Here is a 21,381-nt window from a genome sequence, read left to right as displayed (position 1 = left end):
AATCAGATCTGTGATGCTGTATAAAAGCAGCTGGGCTCCACACATGGCTGCTCGCTTTGTGTAGAGCCTGTTTACAGAAGCCCAGATGGGACATATCAAGCACCGGTATGTTGAGCTCTGTCCTGTGTTGTTGCTACTGTGTTTGGTCTGTTGTGTCCTGATGACAGGTTTGGGTGTAGGGATGTTAACGGAGGGGCCACCAGTTTAAGCCTATGCTTTGAAGAAAGAGCAACAGAAATGTAGAATTATTGGCCTGCATTTGGCCATGCTGGTCTATCAAAGCATTCAATGTCATTTCTACCACACATTCAATATAACAATGCAGAATACTGGAAATGTACCCTGTTGAAGTGCTCTTGCCACTTAATCGTGCACTTTCTGCTTGAGCACTCTTGTTGTCTGATATGAAAACTGCAGCGCAGCTCCTGAGGATTTACGGTGTAATCGCAAACAAGGAAGAATCCCTTTTTTCCAATAACGCTTCCATGAAAGGTCCTGGTTTATCTAGCCTTTTTTCTTGTACTACACGAAACTGATGGTTTGACATCATGTCATCTCTTCAGTGTTCAGATCCTGTTTGTATTGTTATCCCCGTTGGTCCATGCGCTGTCTGTTTCAGGAGCTGTCGGAGGACCGCCATTCACCGCCGCTGCTGACAGTCAACGGGCCCGGGGAGGAAAAGCTGTTTCGCAGCAAGAGTGCTGAAGTGGAGCTGACAGCAGAGAAAGAAAGGGTCAAGAAGATGTTGTCTGAAGGGTAATGACAGATTGTGTTTCTGCTCGAGTCACCAAAATGCTTAAAACTCCCTCAACAGATGCATATACAGACAGAAAGAAACCCATAAAATGAAAATGTTTCAGTCTTTTCTGACATAGCAAAAATATATCATATTGCTATATTTTTATATAAAAATAAAGCAATAAACTGTTCTAGATTATTTTATAGGTGTCAAACAGCCATGGGCTATCACTGTCAGATGTGCATGTGGGAGTATTGAAACTTTTAGAAAGCATTCTCTTTAGCTTGCTACCTTAAGAAAACTTTTCTGTATCACTTAGTCACAGTACAAGTGTTTTCTTCACTGGAAATCCAAAAGTATTTTAAACAAGTCACTCCCTCCTTTTACATACTATACTAAGAATGGATAAAGTAACGCTTTAACTATAAGAAAACTCCCTGTTATTCACAAGTGACATCAGGTTTCTCCTCCTAAATGTATTCATACGCATGTTGCCAGATTTTGATCATATTGAAGTACTGGATTATCTTTTGATTAAGCTCATCACTTGGATCCTCCGTCCTTTGTTTCACGTAGCAGTGTACCCACTCGTATAATGCAGTGTCTAACCCCCAGCTTGGCTGCACGAGCATATGTAAGAACTCAAAGCACTGAGTAAAAAGTCCCCTGTATCCTGTCTGAGGCGGACTTACGAGCCATTAAATTGCAAAGCCTTTATAGAGTGCACGCCATTGTTAAGACGTCACACTTCTCTGCTTTTCGCATTCAAAGAAACTGAACGCATGACTTCTTTGGCGCGTAGTGATGGTATCGTGGATGTATTCCACAGATGAGGAAAACCGTTATTCATCCTGGAGGCAGAAGTGGCGCTCACTCTGCATCTGAATGCTCTCTTTTCAGATTAACATCATTAGTGAACATGCAGTGGAAACCGGAATGATTTGTGCCTTTTTAGTTCATATTTCACTTAACGTTCAGGTGATTTCTGCACTGTGGCATCGAGCTGCATCATGGGAAACGAGCACCGCTATGGTCAGCTTTCCTCGCTTTACTCCTGAGTGGCTGGAATCAGGTGTGTTTAGCCAATCAGAAGTTAAATGGGTCAAGCAGGTCAAGCAAATATGTGATTTTTATTTATTTTTTATTTATGTAATCCGAAATCACAGATGCCTCAAAGTGTTTACAATAAGAACACATAATTTTAAAATGAAACATGAGACTGAGTGCTAGCACAGTAGCAAGTGATGAGATATATATAGTTCTGCGTGTGGGCACCACGCATCTGGAATATTTAGTTTTGATTTATTCTAGGAACTAAAAATCAAGAAATACAGTCTTTTATTTATGTATTTATTGATGTATGTATTTTTGAAAAGAGCGAATGGCCAAGGACTGAAAATGAACCCTCCTTACACATAAGCTCAAACATTGCAGCTAATTACCTAGAAAAGCAGCAGTGAGTCGGTCTGAGCTCTTCTACAGGTGGACTCTCCCCTGGTCTGCAGTGTGGTATGTGTGCATATCTGTGCCTCTTCTGTAGCAGGCAGATTAAACACCATCACCTGAGGCCTAACCATAACGTTTGTGCTCTTTTTAATCTGTATGTGTGTCCATGACTTAAAACCACCCAGGCCTGAAAGGTGCTAAATTTTGCAGCTCGTAATTATCATCATCATCATCATCATCATCACAGCGGTCATTATTGATCCCTCAACCTTCCATCTGGGACCAGTGAAGCACTTCTCAGCTGCTTTACAGCCCATTATTCCAACAGTTTTATTTTATGATTGTTTTAGGCCAATGCAGGCCCTTCTCTCCCGTTGCTATGGTGAGGGGTATTATGGTTGCCAGTTTTAGTCGTTATGGTGGAGACTCTGCTTCCTAAAGAGGAAGCTCTCTGCTTTATTAAATATCCCCACTGAATTATGACCTTTACCGGCACACTGAATCTTTCCCACAACTTAATAAAGCAGAACAAATTACCGATGTTGTTTTGGGTTTTTTTAGTACCCTGTGGTACAATTTCCCACTGATGAAGGTGAGTGTTGCTCTGCTCTGTTGCAGATTTGGAACAAAATGATTCTAAAAAACCCAAGAAAAATTATCATGCCATAATAATTATTTTTGCATTTCCTGGTCCACTTTAATTCCTAAAAAATATTTGCTGAAGCTTTTTAAAGGCATAATAATAAAAAAAGCTCACTGTAGTAGCACTTGTCCAAAAAGACATTAAATATAAAGTCATAATAACGTTCATAATTTGCAGAACTCGTCTGTCTCCTTAAATTCATTAAATGTCAATAAACTTCATCACACAGCTACTGCAGGATAATAGAAATGTTTCACTCTATTACCTCTTTATCTTCTGCTTTCTCCTTTCCAAGGTTTCGTTCCAACAGTGTCAAACATTATCTGTTTAAAGTAGCATCATTTAACAGTTGAGATTGGTTCATTCGATTGATTTGGTTCAGGTGAACAAAGAGAATCAGAGTACCAGTTCTTCAGGAGAATTAACGAAGTCTGTGTGTGGCGAACTTGTCCTCAGGTCTATGTGTGAGATCAACTTGGAAGCTGAACTCTTCACTCTTCAAGACAGCAATGCCAAGCTGGTGGCAGCACTGCAGGAAGCTAACAGCAGCGTGGAACAGTGGAAGAAGCAGCTGGCTGAATACCAGGAAGAGACCGATCGCCTCCGAGACCAGGTGACCTTATGTAGTGCACAGAGGAGTTATTACAGTAGGCTTAAGTTGAGTCTTTTTCAGTCAGTGTTTGAAGAAATTCACATTATACTGTGAAGATGACACTGAAGATGCTTTCACAGTCTTAGGAAAAACGATAAGGGCCTGATTGACTTGTTAATACAGAATTTTATTTGAAGTCACTTTATGAAAGACGGTAATGAGACGACCAATGACACTTATTGATCTAAAAGAAAGTACAGTGCCATATCAAAGTCTTAAGCCACTCCTCAATTGTTTTATATTTCTCTAGGAAAATGGGAAGTAAGTGCAGCAGTTCATGGAAATATAGTAAAATTACAACGTTAATGAGTTTGCACTTCTTAAGGAAGTCTTATCATTTCTGTAAGTAGTCTTCAGGACTAGTTCTCCAGGCTTCTTGAAGGACATTCAAAGCTCTTCTTTGGATGTTGGCTGCCTCTTGTTCTGTTTCCTGTCAACATGATCCCACGCATGTTCAACGCAGCGTCAATACTGTTGAGATCCCGGCTCTGGGGAGGCTGTATAACTGGACTGGCAGTGTGTTTGGGCTCTTTGTAGCTCTCCCCTGACCTCTTCTGTACATATTAATGATGATTTGAACCAAAGCTCTCACATTTGGATTCGTCACTCCTGTTGCCACTGATTTTTTTCAGTTCATTTCTTGTGTATTTTGGCACATCTTAGCATTTCTCCCAATTTTCCTTCCTTAAGAACAGCTTCTTCACCTTCCAATAAGACCACAGCGGACTTGTTTTTTTAGGCTGGACTGAAAAGCCAATGTCCAAAAAACTTAAACACAGTAAGTGTCCTGTTTTATGCTCCTGCGCTGTATGCTACAGTGTGTGATTTACAGTAAGCACTATGAGGGACTTGTAAACTGAATATACAGCCCATTGTGCATTGTTGTTGTTGATAATTGTTTAGAAATTATATTTATGGGTATGATGTTAACCTAAACTAGCACAAATGCATCTATCGAGTTTCTTCTATAAAACTTTGTTTTACTCATTTATACAAATGTGTCAGTATCACATTAAAATCCCTACAAGGCCTGCTCCAAACTGCAGATGCATTTTTCATCCAGCCCCCCCTCCCTGGGATATTTTCTGTTGACGGGCTCCCGTGATAGTCGCAGGGCCAGAATGCAGACATTTCATATTTAATTTAGGGTCTGCTCTATAACCTTTACAGTACTGCCTCTTTTCAGATTGCGTTTTTTTTTTTATTATTATCTTCAATTCATCTATTTCTGAGTGCAGGTGAAAGTTACACACCTCCCCCCAAAACACACACACACACACACACACACACTGTAGCAAAGTCAACCAGGTGGCTGGAAGTAGAGCAGGCCTCCAGGGTTTGGTAACAGGGTGGTAGGGTTTTGTTTTTTTTCTCCTTTTTTTTTTCCTGGAGGGGGGTGAGGGTAGGACACCCTATACTGCCCACCTCCTCCCCCCTCTGTGCCCCAGTTAGTGGAAGAAGATAAATCACTGCAGGAGTAGAAGGAGAGAGGATGGCTGGCTTTCTCCTCCCTCGTCACACTCTGAGCAGCTTCAGCCATGTTTGTGTTTGTCCACCACAGAGAGGCTGACAGCAATTTGTATGCATTTAAGGATATTTGAATGGTTCTTTTTTATAGTATATTTTTCCATTTTAGTGTATTTTGTTCTTCTGCCAATCTAGTTTGAGTTTCATTGGCACATACCATATAAATATTTAACAATTAATCAAATTAACTACACTTAACAGAAAGTTTATGTCAGCGCTCTATTGCTGTTGTAAGCAGATGCGTCTCGGTTATTTAAAACAGTTAAACTTTAGTGGGAATATTACAGATACCACAGTTCTTACAGGCTTTTTCTCATGCTATTTGTGTGGAGTTCAGAGAGATGGAGCTACTGCCTCTGGGGACGGTGGCTGTCACTTACAGACCAGGTTAAACCAAAGCCCCCATCCCCCATCCCCAGCCTGCATTGGTTTTTGTGAAGCTCGGCTTGGCTGGAGTAGCATACCTTGGCATCTTTAAAATGCCACTTTGAAATTACCTGTTAAAATGCAGAGGACACGCTTAAAGGAGAGAAAATGAAAAGTCGGCCATTTCTGCAGCACCGGCATTAAAATAAACTGAAAGTAGAAGATCAAGGGCTTGCTTGAATCCCACGGCTATTTCTTTTTCTCAGATTTGTTTGAGCTCTGCTCTATTATGCATCGTAAATGGGACTCTAAAGCACAAACTAGTATTATTTTGGAACTTTCACACTGAAGCCATAATTTGTCAAAAATCTCAAGTATGTAAGGGACATCTTCCCATTTCTTATTTCCCATCAACAGTCAAACCCCAGATACATTTATTGTCATAGAACAGTAAAGAGTAAATAATCACATTTAAACAACTGGAACCAGAGATTTTCTTGCGTGGTTGCACAAAATGTTAAATAAAATTACTGAGCTGATTGTTTCACTGGAAGAATTTTGTGTGATGCATTTCATTTTAAGTAATTATCAAATAGAAGCTGCAGTCTAGTCACATGTTTTAGTCCCCATTGGCATGCGCTCGTTTAATTTAACACAATGCAAAAGGCTGTTCAAAGTGATTAAAATGGTCAAGTGATCTCGAGTAAAACGGTAACCTTTCGTTATTGCTCAAGTGTCTCGTTATCAAATGCTATTCCTTTAATCAAATGGGGAGCAAAATTAAATATGTTATCATGACCTCTAGCCCTGTCACTGTTTGTGCCTCGATCTGTCTGTTAAACTACAAAGGCCTAAAAGACGGCCGAATCTCATCGTGTTCAGACTTCAAATGCTGCACAGTTTGTCCTTGTTTCGTCAAACCGTCTGTCAAATCTTGACGGTCTTTGACTTTTTCATTAATATGCTAAACGCATGGAAGTGGGTCAGATTGGGAAAATATCTTTCATCAAAATCTTTCAAAAGGTCAAACCCCCTCGAACAGCTAAAAAAAAAGTCTCCAAGGCGAGAGGCTTCAGTGCTGTGCCCATTGGCAGCAAAGCTTTTTTCCACAGAAGCATTTTAAGTGTGTGTGTGTGTGTGTGTGGTGGGGAGCAGAGTCAGGAGAGAGGCAATGAATAAAGAAAATGTCCTTGATTCATTTGTAAATTGCACAGCAGTGTGGTGCATGATAATTCTTCACTAAATGGACTTTTATTAGCTGTGAAAATCACTTCACTTGTTGTGTGTCTGCACATGTTAGATGGACAGTAAAGTGTTTGTGCATAGGCCGTGGTCATGTTGGTTTCCATTAATAGCATGAATTAATTCTGTGCATTGTGAAAATTATATCACACGTTAGGATTAAACTTTGGATTCTTAGGTCTTTTTGTAAGGCTGATTCTTGTTTGTCATATCTGTCTACGAGAAAGATTATGTGAAAACATAATAACATGAAAACTGGACTGATTAGCTTCAAGACTAAATTAGATTTAGTTAAAACTAAATCAGACCGTCTCAGGAAATGAGATACCATACTTCTGGTTTTCTGTCGATTTTCATCAGTCAGACTCGTAACTATGCTGGTTACAAATGAGACTTCTTTTTGCACAGTTTGATACATGCTCGATTACTGTTTACAGTATATTAAGTATAATATTTCGCATCGCACTAGTTCTGCCTGAGTTTCATTAAAAGCCTGAATCTGTGATCCCATGTTCCCGTCCATGCTTCTCTTTCGATTAGAGAAGCTAAACATGGAGTGACAGTCGCCGCTCCCTATTTCTGGATTTCTCTTCCAACATTTAAAAGGCCCCCGTCTTTTTAAGATTTGTGATATCTCTCAAAACTCACCTTGGATGGAAGCCTTTAGAAGGTGGATTTAGATGGTAGTCTTGCTTTTCTTATCTTATAATGTTGTTTTTAATGTTATTCATTGTGTGTGTGTGTGTGTGTGTGTGTGTGTGTGTGTGTGTGTGTGTGTGTTCCAGGTGGCCGAGCTTGAAGCCCAGCTGGGGCGTCCTTCTGCTGGACAGCCTGGTAAAGAGGAGCTGAGCCGGTCACTGGAGGAGTTGGAAGCCCTGCTGCGAGCCAAAGACCAGGCAAGACACCAAATTTCCTCTCAGCAATGCACACTGTCCAAATCTATTTGCCACCTTAAAGGGAAGCTCGGTGTATACCACTAGCTTAATTTACAAGAGCATACATTATGTACTGCCAGCAGTCTTTTGGATGTGTGAGCCTGAATCTTCTTCTGATATTCAATTACGCCATAAAAACTCTGAAAGAGTAAGTGTCATTTTGAATATCTGTTCTCTAAATCATCTTGAACGCGTTAAATGAAATATTTTCTTGTACTTGTGTAAAAGGTAACTACTTGATAAAATGCTGCAGAGTTCATGCAGACAACGACAGAAGAATGTGTTCACTGGCTTTTTTCATTTGTTTGTCTGCTAAGATCTGGATTCAGCTTTGAGGCTCTGTCGTGTCTGTCGCTTTGATCACATTGAAGAGTGCTTTGATAAAATGTCACAGTCTTACAGAACACGACCGAGCAACGCCGAGACTCGAGATGTAGATGTTCCGAACCGCCTCCTCCGTGCTGAATGACAGATTTCTGACGGCATCTGTAACCTTTCTAAAACACACATCATCTTGTCAAATGTTGCATGTTTCTGTGGGTAAAGTCAATGTCCGCTAATGCACGCAGGACACGCTGAGCCAAGAAACGTTTCCTCAGGATAAATAAAAGCAAAATGCTCCTTTGAAAGCAGCCCGCTGCTCTCTGCCAGCTTCATTAACATAACCACATCTGTCCCGTCGTTTAAACACAGTCCACTTTTGGCAGCCGGATTCATGCAAGGTCACAGTGGCATGTTTCCCTCCCTCCTTCCCAAGAAGATGAAGGTGTCCCAAATCTTATCACTGACCCCCTTTATAAAATTAATGAGGAACGCTGCTTGTTCTCGGGACATTGATGTACATGAATCGGAAAGATGGTGTTGTAATTATTTGGAGTTACTGTGTTTTCAGGAAATTCACAATCTACAGAGCAAGAAAACAGATGTTGGAGAGCTAGAAAGGGAGAGGGAGGAGGCCATGCAGAGACTCAAGGTAAGCTGCAGTTTTGTGACTGACTCATCAAATTGGACAACTTTGTCGTGCTGCACAAATAACACATTTGTGGAAAATGTCACACATTTTTATAGCTCAACGACTATCAGTTCTGAAGTTGCTGATTTTCTTCCTCACGCTGTAGTAAAATGAACATTTTAGGACTTTTTTACTCTTTGCTGTACAAAAGATTACATTTGATGATGTCACTTTTTAGGTTGGTAGAATATCCTTTTATATTTGTCAGTTTTCTGATGGTATGTTGGCTAATAAGTAACCACTCGTTCTAGAAAGTCATCAGCAGATTAGTGTATAGTTAATATAATGGTTCCCTATATTGGATTGCAAGTGTGACATCCGTCAACCTGATAAGCAATGAAAATGCTTACCAGGCTGACTGATGTGTGTCAAAGTCTTCAAAATGGAAAATTATTGGTGCCGCTATCTGACCGGTTGTGATTTTCCACAACAACCAGACATAAAAGGGATTTTTTTTTTTCTTTAACAAACTGTTAAAATACTTATGCATAACCTTTAGAGGTTAGTGCATGACACTGACCTAAAGCACTCTAGTCCTAAAAAGGATTTCTTTTTAGTTGGCAGTTTTCATGATCTGTTACATATGAATGTCCTTTTTGCTGTTACCCAAACCAGGGCATATGAATAATCAGGGACAGCTATAAAAGAGACCGTACAGTTCAGACAACAGTAAGTGTGGCAAAGAATCTACAAAGGTGAACTGAGGGCTTCAAGGAGAAAACAAATTGGATTGAATTTCCTTCTTAATGCTTGAGATGAGACTTGATGCATATTGCATTGCTTTTATTAGGTCCTCTATCATTCTTACCGGGGGTATCAGTTGTGAATTATCTGTATTCATATTTGACCTTTGCTGTCCTTGGATTTATTCCATAAAGTACTCATCTGTGCTTTTTCGCATACAGAATTACCCCATAAAGCAGGAAACTGCAGATTTGAATTTGGATTATAAACAGTTTAAACTGAATTACTCCGAGAGGAGTTTTTTAGCAAATTTTATAGCAGTCAGCAGTCGCAGTATCTCCCTGGAATACATCTGTTTTACAGCATATTTTCTGAAGTTTAAATGTATAGAAACACAATATAAAGGCATAAAGGCCCGTACTTTTTCTACTCGGTTAATTGTGATCCGGTTTTTCCCAAAACATAACTTGTCAATCTTGTCAACATATTCTGGAGAAACTAACATTTATGGCATTTTGTGGATAAGAATGTGGGCAAAGATGCACTTTTGGTAGCAATTACTGGGTTAAATGAAAAGAGAAAAATGAAAACCTGAATTAATAACCGTGCTTCTGCAGGATCTGGAGAGACGAAATGTGGAGCTGGAGGATCGCGTTCAAAGCTCAGAAAAAACCCTGGCCTCCAACCGGGAGGAGCAGGCGCACGCGGAGGTCGAGGTACAACGGATCATTGACGTTCTGGACATCAAAATCGGTGACCTGAACAACCTGAGAGAGAGTCTGGCAAAACTGGTCAGCAAGTAGCCACAGCAGGAGCTGGGGTGCATCTCCACAGTCTCGTTCCCTCCAGTTTAACTGATCTAACAGCAGAGACGGGATCAGAGCAACATGGAGGCAAACACACTATAGTTGAACTTTCTTTGTTTATCACCATCAGTCCAGCATTGGAAACCTCTTAAAGGTGCTATGTGCAGAGCAAACCACCTGTGCTGTTTGCCATTCACACCATTCATATAAAAGTCCTTCTGTTGCTGGTGCCATAAAAATGAGCACTTTTCAGACTTTTTTATCTCCTCATTCAGACATGAGTCAGATTTACATTATAGCTTCCCTCAGACGCACCCACAAAGCGATGCAATCTTTGCAATACATGGAGCATTGGAGAGTTTTAGTGACTTAAACACACTCTGCCAATGCTGAAACATTACTGAGTAAAAAGAGATCTTGTACTGAGCCTCCTGCATCGCCCTCCACATTGCATTCCTCAGATTACCTCGCGTCTTGGCGAGCTTTGTCCTCTTTTTCCCTCTGCTATGCTAAAGTGATGTGTAAATGTTACTCGGCCCACCCTAGTAGGATTGCAGTCGCAACATAGAAAAGTTACTGCAGTGTTCATTTGGATGTAAACCGATGCATTCAAATGCCGTGCGGTAAATGGAAAGAAGTGCATGTCCGAAAGTGGCTTTTGTCAAAGTCTGACCTTGTGATTTTCAGTAGTAAAGAAGAGAGGTGAAGCATTTCAACCTAATGGTACATAACACCCTGAGTTGATTACCGTAGAATTTTGCAAAGGCAGATATTGAAGGAAGATTTTTACCTGACAGGGTTTGTACTGTTCTGTTTTCCTGCAAAGTAGGAAGTCTGAAACCCTCGAACCATGAAAACTGCAGCGCTGTAAGAGCAAGGGTTTCATCAACCTTGGGAGAGCTGTGAAATCAAATATAATCTGCTTTTATATTTTATAGCTACATTAAACATAAGCAACTTTTCATAAATCTCCATATTTGGGTCATAGAAACAAAGTGGCTTTCCATAAATGCTTATTTCAGTGCAGTTTTGGCAGAAGCGTTTTTGCTTTTTTCAGTTCTTAAATGTACGTATTTGTCATGTCTGCTTTTAAAAAGTGACGATCCTCTGCTGATACTGTGGAGATGCACCCGGTAAAAGTGTGAGCTGTGTAAGAGCCTCTGGAAGCAAAGGCCCTGAATAAACTCTGCTCCAGTTCACCATCATCAGCCTAGACTGGTCTGACACCAGCCCGAACATCTACAAACTCAGAGATGCAACAACCTGCTCCCATTCTGTCTCCTCCATCGCCAGCGTACAACTGTTTTTGTTCATGTTTTATAAGGACTGCTCTTTCTCACCACTTACTCTATTATTTATGTTCATCGATGAGTTACTCGCAGTTAGGATGGAGAAAACGGCCACAAATGTTGCAAAATTCAAGCTGCAGGAACTGAGTTTGTTATGGAGAGTAATATCAGCAGCTCTGGTCTGTACACGTGCCGTTTTCCCACCCGGACACTGAGATTGCACTTCATAACGTGTGTGCCAAGTTTTATTTTGTTTACATTTGTCCGTGTTCACAAAGTTATATAACAATTCTGCTTAATGTACTTTTTCCTTGTTGCTTAACACTATCAGTTACCATAATAGTAATAACCCTAGAGAGAGGCTCGGTGGAGCTGCAGAGTAGATCACTACAAGAGCCCTGCATGAGCTCTGCAGAAGCCCCATACCTGCCAAGAAATGTGAAGCTGTGTGTGTGTGTGTGTGTGTGTGTTTACTAATACTGATTCAAAACCATTGATGTGAGGACATTTGGAACGACCCTAACAACTTTAAAGGGTACTTTAAAGGGACAGTTACCCCCAAAATGTACAAGTTTTTGCTCTGGTGAGGGTGACGATTAGAAGCATCTTTGCATTCTCTTGAACATAATGACCACAAACAATGCATTTGAAATCAAAGAAATAGCAGAACGTTTGACCCTGGTACTTTGGTGTGAGCAGGTTTGTGTAGGAGTTAGTTTCTTTCTGCCCAACTGCACTCACCAACCAAACGAAGATTGCAGCTAGTCAAGTTTACAACAGAGCTGAGGAGGCTGCTGTTAACGTTTACATGCTGTCACACTGTTATGAGTAGAAACTTCTCATTACAGGTAGATCCAGTGATACAGCTGATAGGCTTGGTTAAGTAGACAGAATATAAATCCTACATCAATCTGCTCACAAGGTAAAACTGCCTTTTAGTTCCGTTATATTAACTAGCACATGCCTGTGTTGTAGGATTGTTTGCTGTGTTACAGGTGTGTAAAGGCTCAAATCAGGTCAGTTTAAAAGCCTGTCGCTAGTTGATTGCCAGGCAATCTATACTATATCATAAACAACTGAAACTTTTTGGATATAAATCAGATGCTATTGTTATGAAATAATAAGATTTGATGCTTTTATAAGGTGTTAAATGCTAAAAACAAACAAACAAAAACAGGTTGTTTTAACCCATTACTAGGTGGCTGTCATGTGATATGGATAAGAACCTTCCTAGGATGTACCTGTGTGCCAACTTTAGTTGCTCAAATACTGGTCGTGTAGGAGGAGCTGGAGGAAACAAATTTTGCATATGATAATAAAATCTGTGTATTATAGTAAGATGAGAAAGTAGATATGTCTACAGCTGAGGTCAAATAGATTTAGATGGATAAATAAAACTATAGATGTATCTTATTTTGAGGTGAAATGTCCCTTAAGGCTTTGCTAAGCACGAGTGTCCTCACATAAATGGTGAAACATGCGAGGATGTGTGCGTGTAACCTCGGACCGCTCCAGTTAAAAGCACAACTGCATAAGTTTTAGTAAATTGGTACTTAATTGACTTGTCTGTCAGCGCTGTATGAGAATTTCTGATGCACAATATCTATCGATCTTTGCTTCTTGCCCTGTAATGAGTTATTGATTTCTTCGTATGACAGTAATAGTCTAGGTACAAATAAGGTGCAGGTCTTTGCAGCTGGTGATGCAGTGACTGCCAGAATCGTAACATGTCAAATTGTGAAATGTGTTAATGTAATAAACTACAATATAATGTAATAGCATCCCGTTATTACCCCCTCTTACTTTCCTTGTTAGTGTTATAGCATGTTCAGCTGACAGTGTATATGATATACTGATTTAGGATTCTCTTAAGTTTTAGTGCAGATAATCAAAAGAATTGCTGCAGCAGTTCTAATTCTGAATGTACTAAATATGTTAATAATGACACATTTCTGCATTATATTGCTATTATCACATTAACACTTGGTATAAAGATTGATATTTCATCACTTTGACAAGTTACAAAAGGTCTGGGGGTTTCTAACATCAGCTGCTACATGCAACAATTAACAAATTAGCAATAAAAAAATTTCTAGCTTAATTGCCTGTTAATAGTTGATACACGCATTTTTTGTCATCGCTCCACCAGATTATGCGAATTTGCTACCAGCCTTTAGTAAGCATGAAGAAAACAGGCTAGCAGCTCCTCTCAATAAGCTCCACATGAATGACATCAGAAACACATCAAACGGCCTTATTCCTGTGTTTGAGTGCTGCACAATAATACTGTGTTAACACATTAGGAGTAGTTCTTGTGTGCTGCAAGAGTAAATACTTTTTTCTTTTAGAATAAGGATAATTAAGCAATTCACTACATGTGATTATGATACAAAATATAATCAGTGGTCTTAAAACCGACTAATGTGCAGTATTATTGTGTAGCTACATAACATGAAAGGAGTAATCCAACTCATATTTCAGGACCTGTTGAGTTAAATTGCACTTCTGTCTCCTTTTAGAGATTTGGTGTTTTATTATCATCATCTGTGGCTGCAATGATAAACCACGTTTTACTACTGCACTTTATGGTTCTGTTCAAATATGCCTGTCCTGAAGAGTTAATAATACACTTTGATACCCCTTATTGTAAAGTCTCACAATACATTTTGTGAAATGCAGATCACCAGATGTTTGAAGGATATATTTTTGAACTTGAGTGTGGATCCCTCGGAAAATACGGTGGAATAAGGACTTTTTAAAAACAGTCTGTTGCCGCTCTGAGAGACCGCAGTACCAAAGATGTCCAACAGAAGCCACAACTGGAATCGACAAACAGCCAATTTATGAGTGACACTGATCTTCATCTCATGTCAGCTTTTACCCATCATTCATTGCTTTCTGACACATTTAACCTTTCAGTATGACTAAATACCTCAGAATAGTTTAGTTCAGGTTAGTCTCATTGAAGTGTTGTGAAGTACAAGGTACGAAAACTGAATCTGAGGAGAGCAGGTGCTTGTATGGGATTTGTACATAAATGTTTTAAACATTAAAACTGTCATGCAAAGTCACTGCTGTGGTTCTTGTGTGATGAAAACCTGGTGTTAATCCTCACATTTCCACTTTTATTTATGAAATAGTTCAAGTTCACTATTCCCTTCATGTTGCTTGGGTTAGAACAGTAATCAGTGAGAAAACTTGTATTTAATCATCAGCCAGATAAAACCGGCACACTAACCTCTAAATCACTACACCAGCTGCGTATTTTGTTGCCCAACATTGATGTGTTGTTTTGTTGTAAACTACACAAAATTATCATCATCTAGTTTTGGAACAGATCTTAAATTTAATCCTAAACCAGTTCCAAGAAGCAGGTTTCATGAGTATCCCAGGACTTAATTGGGAGCTCTTGTTAAATCCCAATAGTCAATTACACCAGCTTCACCTTACTGCAGTTAATCTGGTTACTTTTTCCTGGCTGTTAATTTAGCCAGCACAGCCTTATGGTCACTTTTCAAGTGAATTTAACAAACACACACCTTTACATTTTCATTAAATAACACAAATCAGACAAGCAGCAGTTTTTTTCTACATTTATTTTAACACAAAATAGCACAAAGTGCCAATTTAGTTGTAAATGTTTACTTCAGCTTCTTCTTGGGACGAAGGTTGTTGGTGTGTCCGCACTTCTTCTTGCGGCAGTTGACAGCACGGGGGTGCAGACGGGCATAGCACCTGCAAAACAAAAAGGTCAGCGTACCAATTTAAAAATATTCAGGGTTTAGAAATGAAAAAGATCCTGAGAAAACCCACTTCAGCCAAAAACTAAGGTCAGCTGTTCTCAACTGCCATTTCAGGTGACACTAAAGCACTGTGCAACCAAACCAAAGTAATTCTATCTACCTGATTATTTCTCAATTCAAATATATACAAAGACCTCCGAATGTAGTTTATAAGGTCCTCTACCAACACTGAATTATATATTTAAAATGTATATCAACAGAAATAAGAGCAGTCCTGAGGATAATCAAATTTTCATACTTAGGACTGGACTTACTTGCGGCAGATCATCTTGTCGCAGTTGTATTTCTGGGCCAGTTGCCTGAGTGAGGGCTCAATGATGCCACCACGCAGACGCAGAACCAGATGGAGAGTAGACTCTGGTGAACAGTAAATACATCATGTTAATGTCAAATTTATATTTAAACAGAAAGCCTACTCTACCAGGAAAATTGATGCACACCTTGGTTATTTAAAAGTCAATCAAAAATCATTTAACACAGAAAAAATGACACCATACCATAGCTACATATCCAAAATGGCGTTATATACAAACTACTGGCAACTGCAGCAAAGCGCATTTGTGATATAAAACAAATTTAATGAGTACTTTCTCATAACGCTTATATAATAGGCAGCTTGTCTACTGTGTGCCACTGCCAATTTCAGAAACAACACAGCCGTTACCTTTCTGGATGTTGTAGTCGGACAGTGTGCGGCCATCCTCCAGCTGTTTGCCAGCAAAGATCAGACGCTGCTGATCAGGGGGAATTCCTGTAAACACAACACTAATCAACCAATCTGCACTTTAACATGAACATTACCTACAACAGAATCTAAAGCCAAATCACTCCACAGGTTGCTCCAAACAAGTCCATCTATGTCACCTTTGTGGTCTAATGTGTGATTTTGAGTGCAAATCTATTTCAACTTGTAAGCCTAAGCCATAACAGTCTTAAAGGCAAAAAACCCACGTTTCTAATTCAAAACCACAGCCACTAGAGTTCTGGACACTAAATATCTACCAATTCGCAGTTTCATGTATTAAAATGTAGAGTCTGGCTCACTCGAATTGTCCCTTTTATTTAAGGTGTAGACCAATTACATCTTGAGCAGCCAACTATTTTTCAAGAAGTCACAAACGTCACTTTAGACGTGTTAGCTCACCTTCCTTGTCCTGGATCTTTGCCTTGACATTTTCAATAGTGTCACTGGGCTCCACCTCAAGGGTGATGGTCTTCCCCGTCAACGTCTTCACGAAGATCTGCATGTTTGCAGGCTGTTCACAGAAAAATGACGTTAGCTTTGCTTTTAGCCGTGTAGCTACTTAGCTCGCTGACTGACCACAGTAAAAACCGAATCGCCTGCGAGATGAATAATAAAGCTAGATCATAAACGATTTCGCAACTTTTATCCTAATAAATAAACTCTTTTCATCATTTTGCCGACTGTCGGCGCTTTTGGTAAGTTAGCATTACATTAGCAAGCGCTAGCAGAAGAGGCTCGTTGCAGGCCTTGCCACATGCTTATCGTCAGCGCGGAATTTAATCACAATTATGTCAATTTTATTCGTTGAAACTAATGTAAGACTACATCAAACATACATGCTGTCATTAAAGGATGAAAGCGATATTGTTTTAGTCAAATTCAAACATTTATTATAATCTTAAAAACGTTAAATATTGCTGAACAAAACGTTCTACCCACCCGGCCGCTAGCTGAGCCTCAACGAAAAGAGAGCGGAAGAGGCTGACGCTGAAATACGTCACTTCCTAATTTGCTGTCTCTTTGAGAATAAAATGTGATTTGAAGTCAAAGTGTTACCATTTTTAAAACTTTATTTTTTCATTATGAAAACATCTTAGATATTTCCCCTTTCATTTAGCCCCGACGAACGCTGTAATAATCAGATCTGTACACCACGGAGGCTTATAAACAGACAACTCGAGCGAGCAGTGTAATTCGCTCTGACACTTCATACAAATCAGTTAATTAAATAATACCGGCATAAAATAAGCGAATATAACGATTGACAGAGTGCCGACTCTCATTGTGAATTATATGAGCCTGTGAAGATTCAGACTGGTCAAAAATGAACTTTGACGGACACCTGCTGTTGAAGAACTGGAAGTGACTGCGATCACCGACAACCCGTATAAATGAAACAATAAGAGGCTGCTTTTTCATATGTATGCATTTCCATATCTAACTTGAATTTTGTGTCTTATCAAAGCTTTTTAAATATATTCTGTATTTTTATTGAGCTCTCGTTATTTAAAATGCTCCCTAAAGCCTATGTTCCACTGTAATGTTGAAATGATCAACCTGTATTGCAAAAGGACATTTTAGGTAATCTACAGCTGTGAAAAATAAACTTTTTAGCTTATTTTGTGACAAAGACGGATTATTTTGTTTTATATTTTAATCATTTCAAAACATAGACCATTAAGCTTATGCCCATATTTTTAAAATGAGTTAACTGCCTGATGCATTTTTATTATCTATGATTATGTATTATGGTACCAATAGACAAGACTTTATAGAATTAACGCCACCAAAGAAAAGGCAAAGAGGAGTCTACTGTGTCCTCAGCAAGGCATTTTTCTGTTTTGGAAAATTCTCATACCTAAAATAACACAGACATTTTACATGTCCTTATTATGGAAATACATCTTCCTGCTGAATAATTTTGTGTCCACTCCACTCACTGTCTTCGACAAGTAACAGGACACCACAGTATTTATTTTTTTCTCTGCAGGAGCAGCAAGCAGCAGTATCAACATTACCATGTTCCACAGCACAGACGTTTCTCTGGTGAAGCATTGCAGCATTTTCTTTACCTGCTTCAGAATCATATTTATGCTAAACAAGCAATTTACAGTAACTCAAGTAGGACAGTTTTGGTATTAAGTATGACTGTCTTGTTGGAGAAAGCACTGATTTCAGCCCGTCGAATGGGGAAAGAGCTGCTCCCATCGACCAACATCCCATTTTTGTACAGAAACGTTCCAGATGCATACTCAACCTGTTTCCAAGAGGACTTCCAGCATTTTAATTTAAAGAAGGTAGAGCCATGTCATCACCCTGTCCCAGCCCAGGGGCATGCCAAGGACTTGGGGTACACTGAGTATTTCACAGAGACAGCGGTGTCCTACCAGCATCACTCATTGCCACAGATTCCCCTGATCCCACGTGCCATGCATAAAACTATCTTCAAGATGGAAACAGACTCTCGGATGGCTGAATTCCTCACCACGCATGCCCAGAATTTCCAGGCTCATTCCTTACAACTCCCTCAGAGACCCATCCGACCAACATTCGCCACCATGTGGCTCCAGCATGTGGAAAAGCTTCTGGAAAGCACCATCCGAGTGAGCTTCATTCCACACTCTGGCTCTCCTTTTGTTAAAGCTACAGGTAAACATCTAGCTTAGTAAAATATACACAATTAAAATATAATCAGATTAATTGTTTTGGATTTTCTGGTAAAATTGAAAAATCCACATTAGATAATGGACTCCTTGCTAAAGTGACATTTGACTGACATGAATATTAATCAGATCTGGGTGTTTACTCTCAAGAAGAAGGTAAACCTTTTCAAAATGCCGTCCTTTCAATGTCATCACCTTGTAACGAATAACACGTATGGGACCTCTTGTGATTGTGAGCACTCATCTATGAATCCAGGAGAATGTAATGTTTAACAAAATCATTAATTTCTCTGTAGAAGACAGAGTTCCCACAAATACAGGGGACGTGTGTGATCACAGCTTTGTCTCCGAGTACAACAACACCTTTCAGGGAACTTGGAGCAGGGCTGCTCAATCAGTGAAACGGGTAATAAAGTGGGTGCAGCATCTCTTACGTCATGAGACATCGCAATGATAGCTTTATATTCTGATAACGATGTGGCTGGGATGAAAATCTGAACTGCTTGATATAAACTGTTCTAGTAGGACAAATATTTACTCTGATAGAAATTTCCATGAAAAAATTGAAATTCTCAAAATTCTCACAACTAAACTTTTCAATCTTATACCTGATTTAGGTCACATAAAAGTCGTAATGCTTATGTTATCTTGCTATAACACTGAATTAATTAACAATAAAATTAGCAATAAATTAACAATAAAAATAATATAAAGGTAAAATAACCTAACACTGACTACAGCTTTTCAACTACATGCAATAAATGTATTACCCACAGGTTTCTCATACATTTGCACCCAATGCCATAACTGCAGGTCATGATTAATAACTGAATTTAGTGTCTTCCCTGTAAATCCTCATCTGCTCCAGGGAACCCATTTTCTCAGGTCTATTGTCAGCTGTGTGCATAGTCTGACCTGGAGTGTCAACTTAAAGTAGATGTGCAGAAGTGAAAGGAGTATTGACCTTTTCATGAAATTTTCCAGGACATGGGTGTTATCAGCACACAAATCATAACGGTGGCTGTTGTTTTGTTTCCCTCCAGCACACCTCTTCAGTGCCTTTGGGTTTGATCGTGTGAAGATTGTGGAAAGACAGACGACCCACGCTACATCATTCAGTCAGCCCGGTGTCTGCAGGTCTGCAACCTTTCTGCTTCACTGGAAAACCCCTTCCACATGATCGGCTGTATACACAAAGATGTCAAATAGTAGAAGCAATTAATGCCATAGTGCCTGGTGCCTCTCTTTATAGCTCTTTTTTGATGCAGTAGTCCTGCACTAGTCCTGCTTGAGATTTAAGATGTACAGTAACATTTACATCCAGTTGATTCAAAGGTAATTTTAAAATGATGCAAAATATGAAAATTATTACTAGTTTCTGAACTCCCCACTACACAAATAATAAATTAATTATCTATGTTTTTGATACAGGCAGCCTATGGTGAAAGAGCAAGCACAGCTCAGCCTTAAACACTGCTTCAACGGACTCCTGCTAGGGAGGACTATTGTTACCACAAGCTGGGTTAGAATATTCTTCCATGCCCACACAGGCTTTTTTTTTCTAGTATTCATTCTTGGTAACTAATAATTCACAACACCGGAATTATTAAATCAAGCTAAGCAAAAGTTCATGGCCCTTGGATACCAAGAAAGAGGCTGGCATCCAAAGGCTATGCTCATTGTTACGCATACTCTTTGTCTAATTTGAGGAGACATGACTCAGCAGGAACACTTTTACTTGATGATGGTCTGCATTCATCTGCTATACTCAGTGTTTAAGTGTTAATATTTGACTACAAGTTTAAAACCAGATTATCTTTTTGAGTTTATTCTGTATATTATGTTTCCAATCGTTCTGTCTTAGTAAAAAGTCTAAAAAAAAATAGAGTGAGGTCATAGATTACAGTTTGATGCAGGGTTTCACCTGAATGATCTGTAGGTTGACTGTGCGACTAAAAGCTTCTTTTAAAATCAAAAGTATTATGATACGATATTAGGATAAAAATGCAAGGCTATATATTATTCTGTCTTCATTTATCTGCCTGGATTCGTCTGTTTTGTTTATTTCACAGAAGCTCCAGTTGTTAGGATTCAAAAGCACAAAATGTTAGTTCTCTACACAAGGGATGGATGAGAGGATGTCAGTCCCCACCAACATAATCTCATTTTCTGATGTAAGATAGCACACCTCCTGCTTAGTTTTGTATTTTACACATTCACTAACAGATAAAGAATGGTTGTTTTTCACTTCAGGTTAACTTGACTCATAGAGCCTGGACTTACATTTGATGATGATGTATTTTGCTATGTTAAGCTTGATGTAATGATCCTCCTGTGTTATATCTGATGCTACTACTATTTTTTCTTTTCTTTTCTTTTTCTTTCTTGATCAAAGAGATATGTGAATATATTAAACATTTTCATTGTGTCTGACAGAATAAGGGTTGGGCCTCAGCACCACCAAGTACGACTACCTTCTTTTAAAGACGGACAGGAAAACTCTGCATCGGTCAATCAACACGGTGCAAAAATTAATTTCTTCCCTTTACTGTATGAAGGAGCCAGGATTGTGATATCTGCTCCCAAATTAGTAAAAATAATATTAGTGACAAGACTACTGCACTAATTATATACATTCTATTTCCTTCCATTTTTGTCTTATCCTGTGAATCATTAAATAATATTGATTATTCTGTTTATTGATTTTTGTTGTTTAAATAGAGCAACATCAGGTTTCCACTGGTCCAGCAGCATTTCAGAACCACCAGCAGTGAGGACTACGCAATCAAACCCTTGAACCTGCATCACACAGGCTGCGTCTCTCATTAG

The 21,381-nt window shown here is 39.2% G+C and overlaps 3 protein-coding genes across 3 annotated transcripts in view; 2 read left to right on the top strand and 1 right to left on the bottom strand.

Moving 5' to 3' along the window:
- Window positions 1–14,412, top strand: part of homer3b (homer scaffold protein 3b) — a 52,445-nt gene extending 38,033 nt beyond the window's left edge. Inside the window, exons 7-11 of the mRNA XM_084954403.1 lie at window positions 620–756; window positions 3,285–3,441; window positions 7,401–7,511; window positions 8,443–8,523; window positions 9,864–14,412. Coding sequence (XP_084810529.1) covers window positions 620–756; window positions 3,285–3,441; window positions 7,401–7,511; window positions 8,443–8,523; window positions 9,864–10,049 — 672 coding nt within the window. The 3' untranslated portion in view covers window positions 10,050–14,412. The remainder of the gene's footprint in view (window positions 1–619; window positions 757–3,284; window positions 3,442–7,400; window positions 7,512–8,442; window positions 8,524–9,863) is intronic.
- Window positions 14,413–14,920: 508 nt separating this feature from the next.
- Window positions 14,921–16,920, bottom strand: uba52 (ubiquitin A-52 residue ribosomal protein fusion product 1). The gene is made up of 5 exons (XM_084954402.1): window positions 16,829–16,920; window positions 16,289–16,400; window positions 15,809–15,895; window positions 15,399–15,501; window positions 14,921–15,076 (listed from the first exon to the last, which is right to left on the bottom strand). The coding sequence occupies exons 2-5, from the start codon at window positions 16,389–16,391 to the stop codon at window positions 14,983–14,985; spliced, it is 387 nt and encodes a 128-aa protein (XP_084810528.1). The 5' UTR covers window positions 16,392–16,400; window positions 16,829–16,920; the 3' UTR covers window positions 14,921–14,982.
- Window positions 16,921–18,075: 1,155 nt separating this feature from the next.
- LOC146372446 (uncharacterized) lies at window positions 18,076–21,381 on the top strand. The gene is given in 7 exon segments (XM_084954388.1): window positions 18,076–18,186; window positions 18,220–18,554; window positions 18,892–18,958; window positions 19,596–19,619; window positions 19,622–19,689; window positions 19,984–20,074; window positions 21,274–21,381. Coding segments are annotated over 7 exon segments (804 nt in total).

The sequence above is a fragment of the Perissodus microlepis genome, chromosome 15 (genome assembly GCF_051167445.1).
Source record: "Perissodus microlepis isolate ML-2025 ecotype Zambia chromosome 15, ASM5116744v1, whole genome shotgun sequence".
Lineage (NCBI taxonomy): Eukaryota > Metazoa > Chordata > Actinopteri > Cichliformes > Cichlidae > Perissodus > Perissodus microlepis.
Note: the sequence above shows the minus strand (reverse complement) of the source record. Positions and strands in the feature narration are given on the sequence as shown.

Coding starts and splice junctions, on each gene's coding strand:
- uba52 (XM_084954402.1), bottom strand. CDS start 16,391: ATGCAGATCTTCGTGAAGACGTTGACGGGGAAGACCATCACCCTTGAG. Junction 15,896..16,288: donor AAAGATCCAGGACAAGGAAG/GTGAGCTAACAC, acceptor TTGTGTTTACAG/GAATTCCCCCTGATCAGCAG. Junction 15,077..15,398: donor GACAAGATGATCTGCCGCAA/GTAAGTCCAGTC, acceptor TTTGTTTTGCAG/GTGCTATGCCCGTCTGCACC.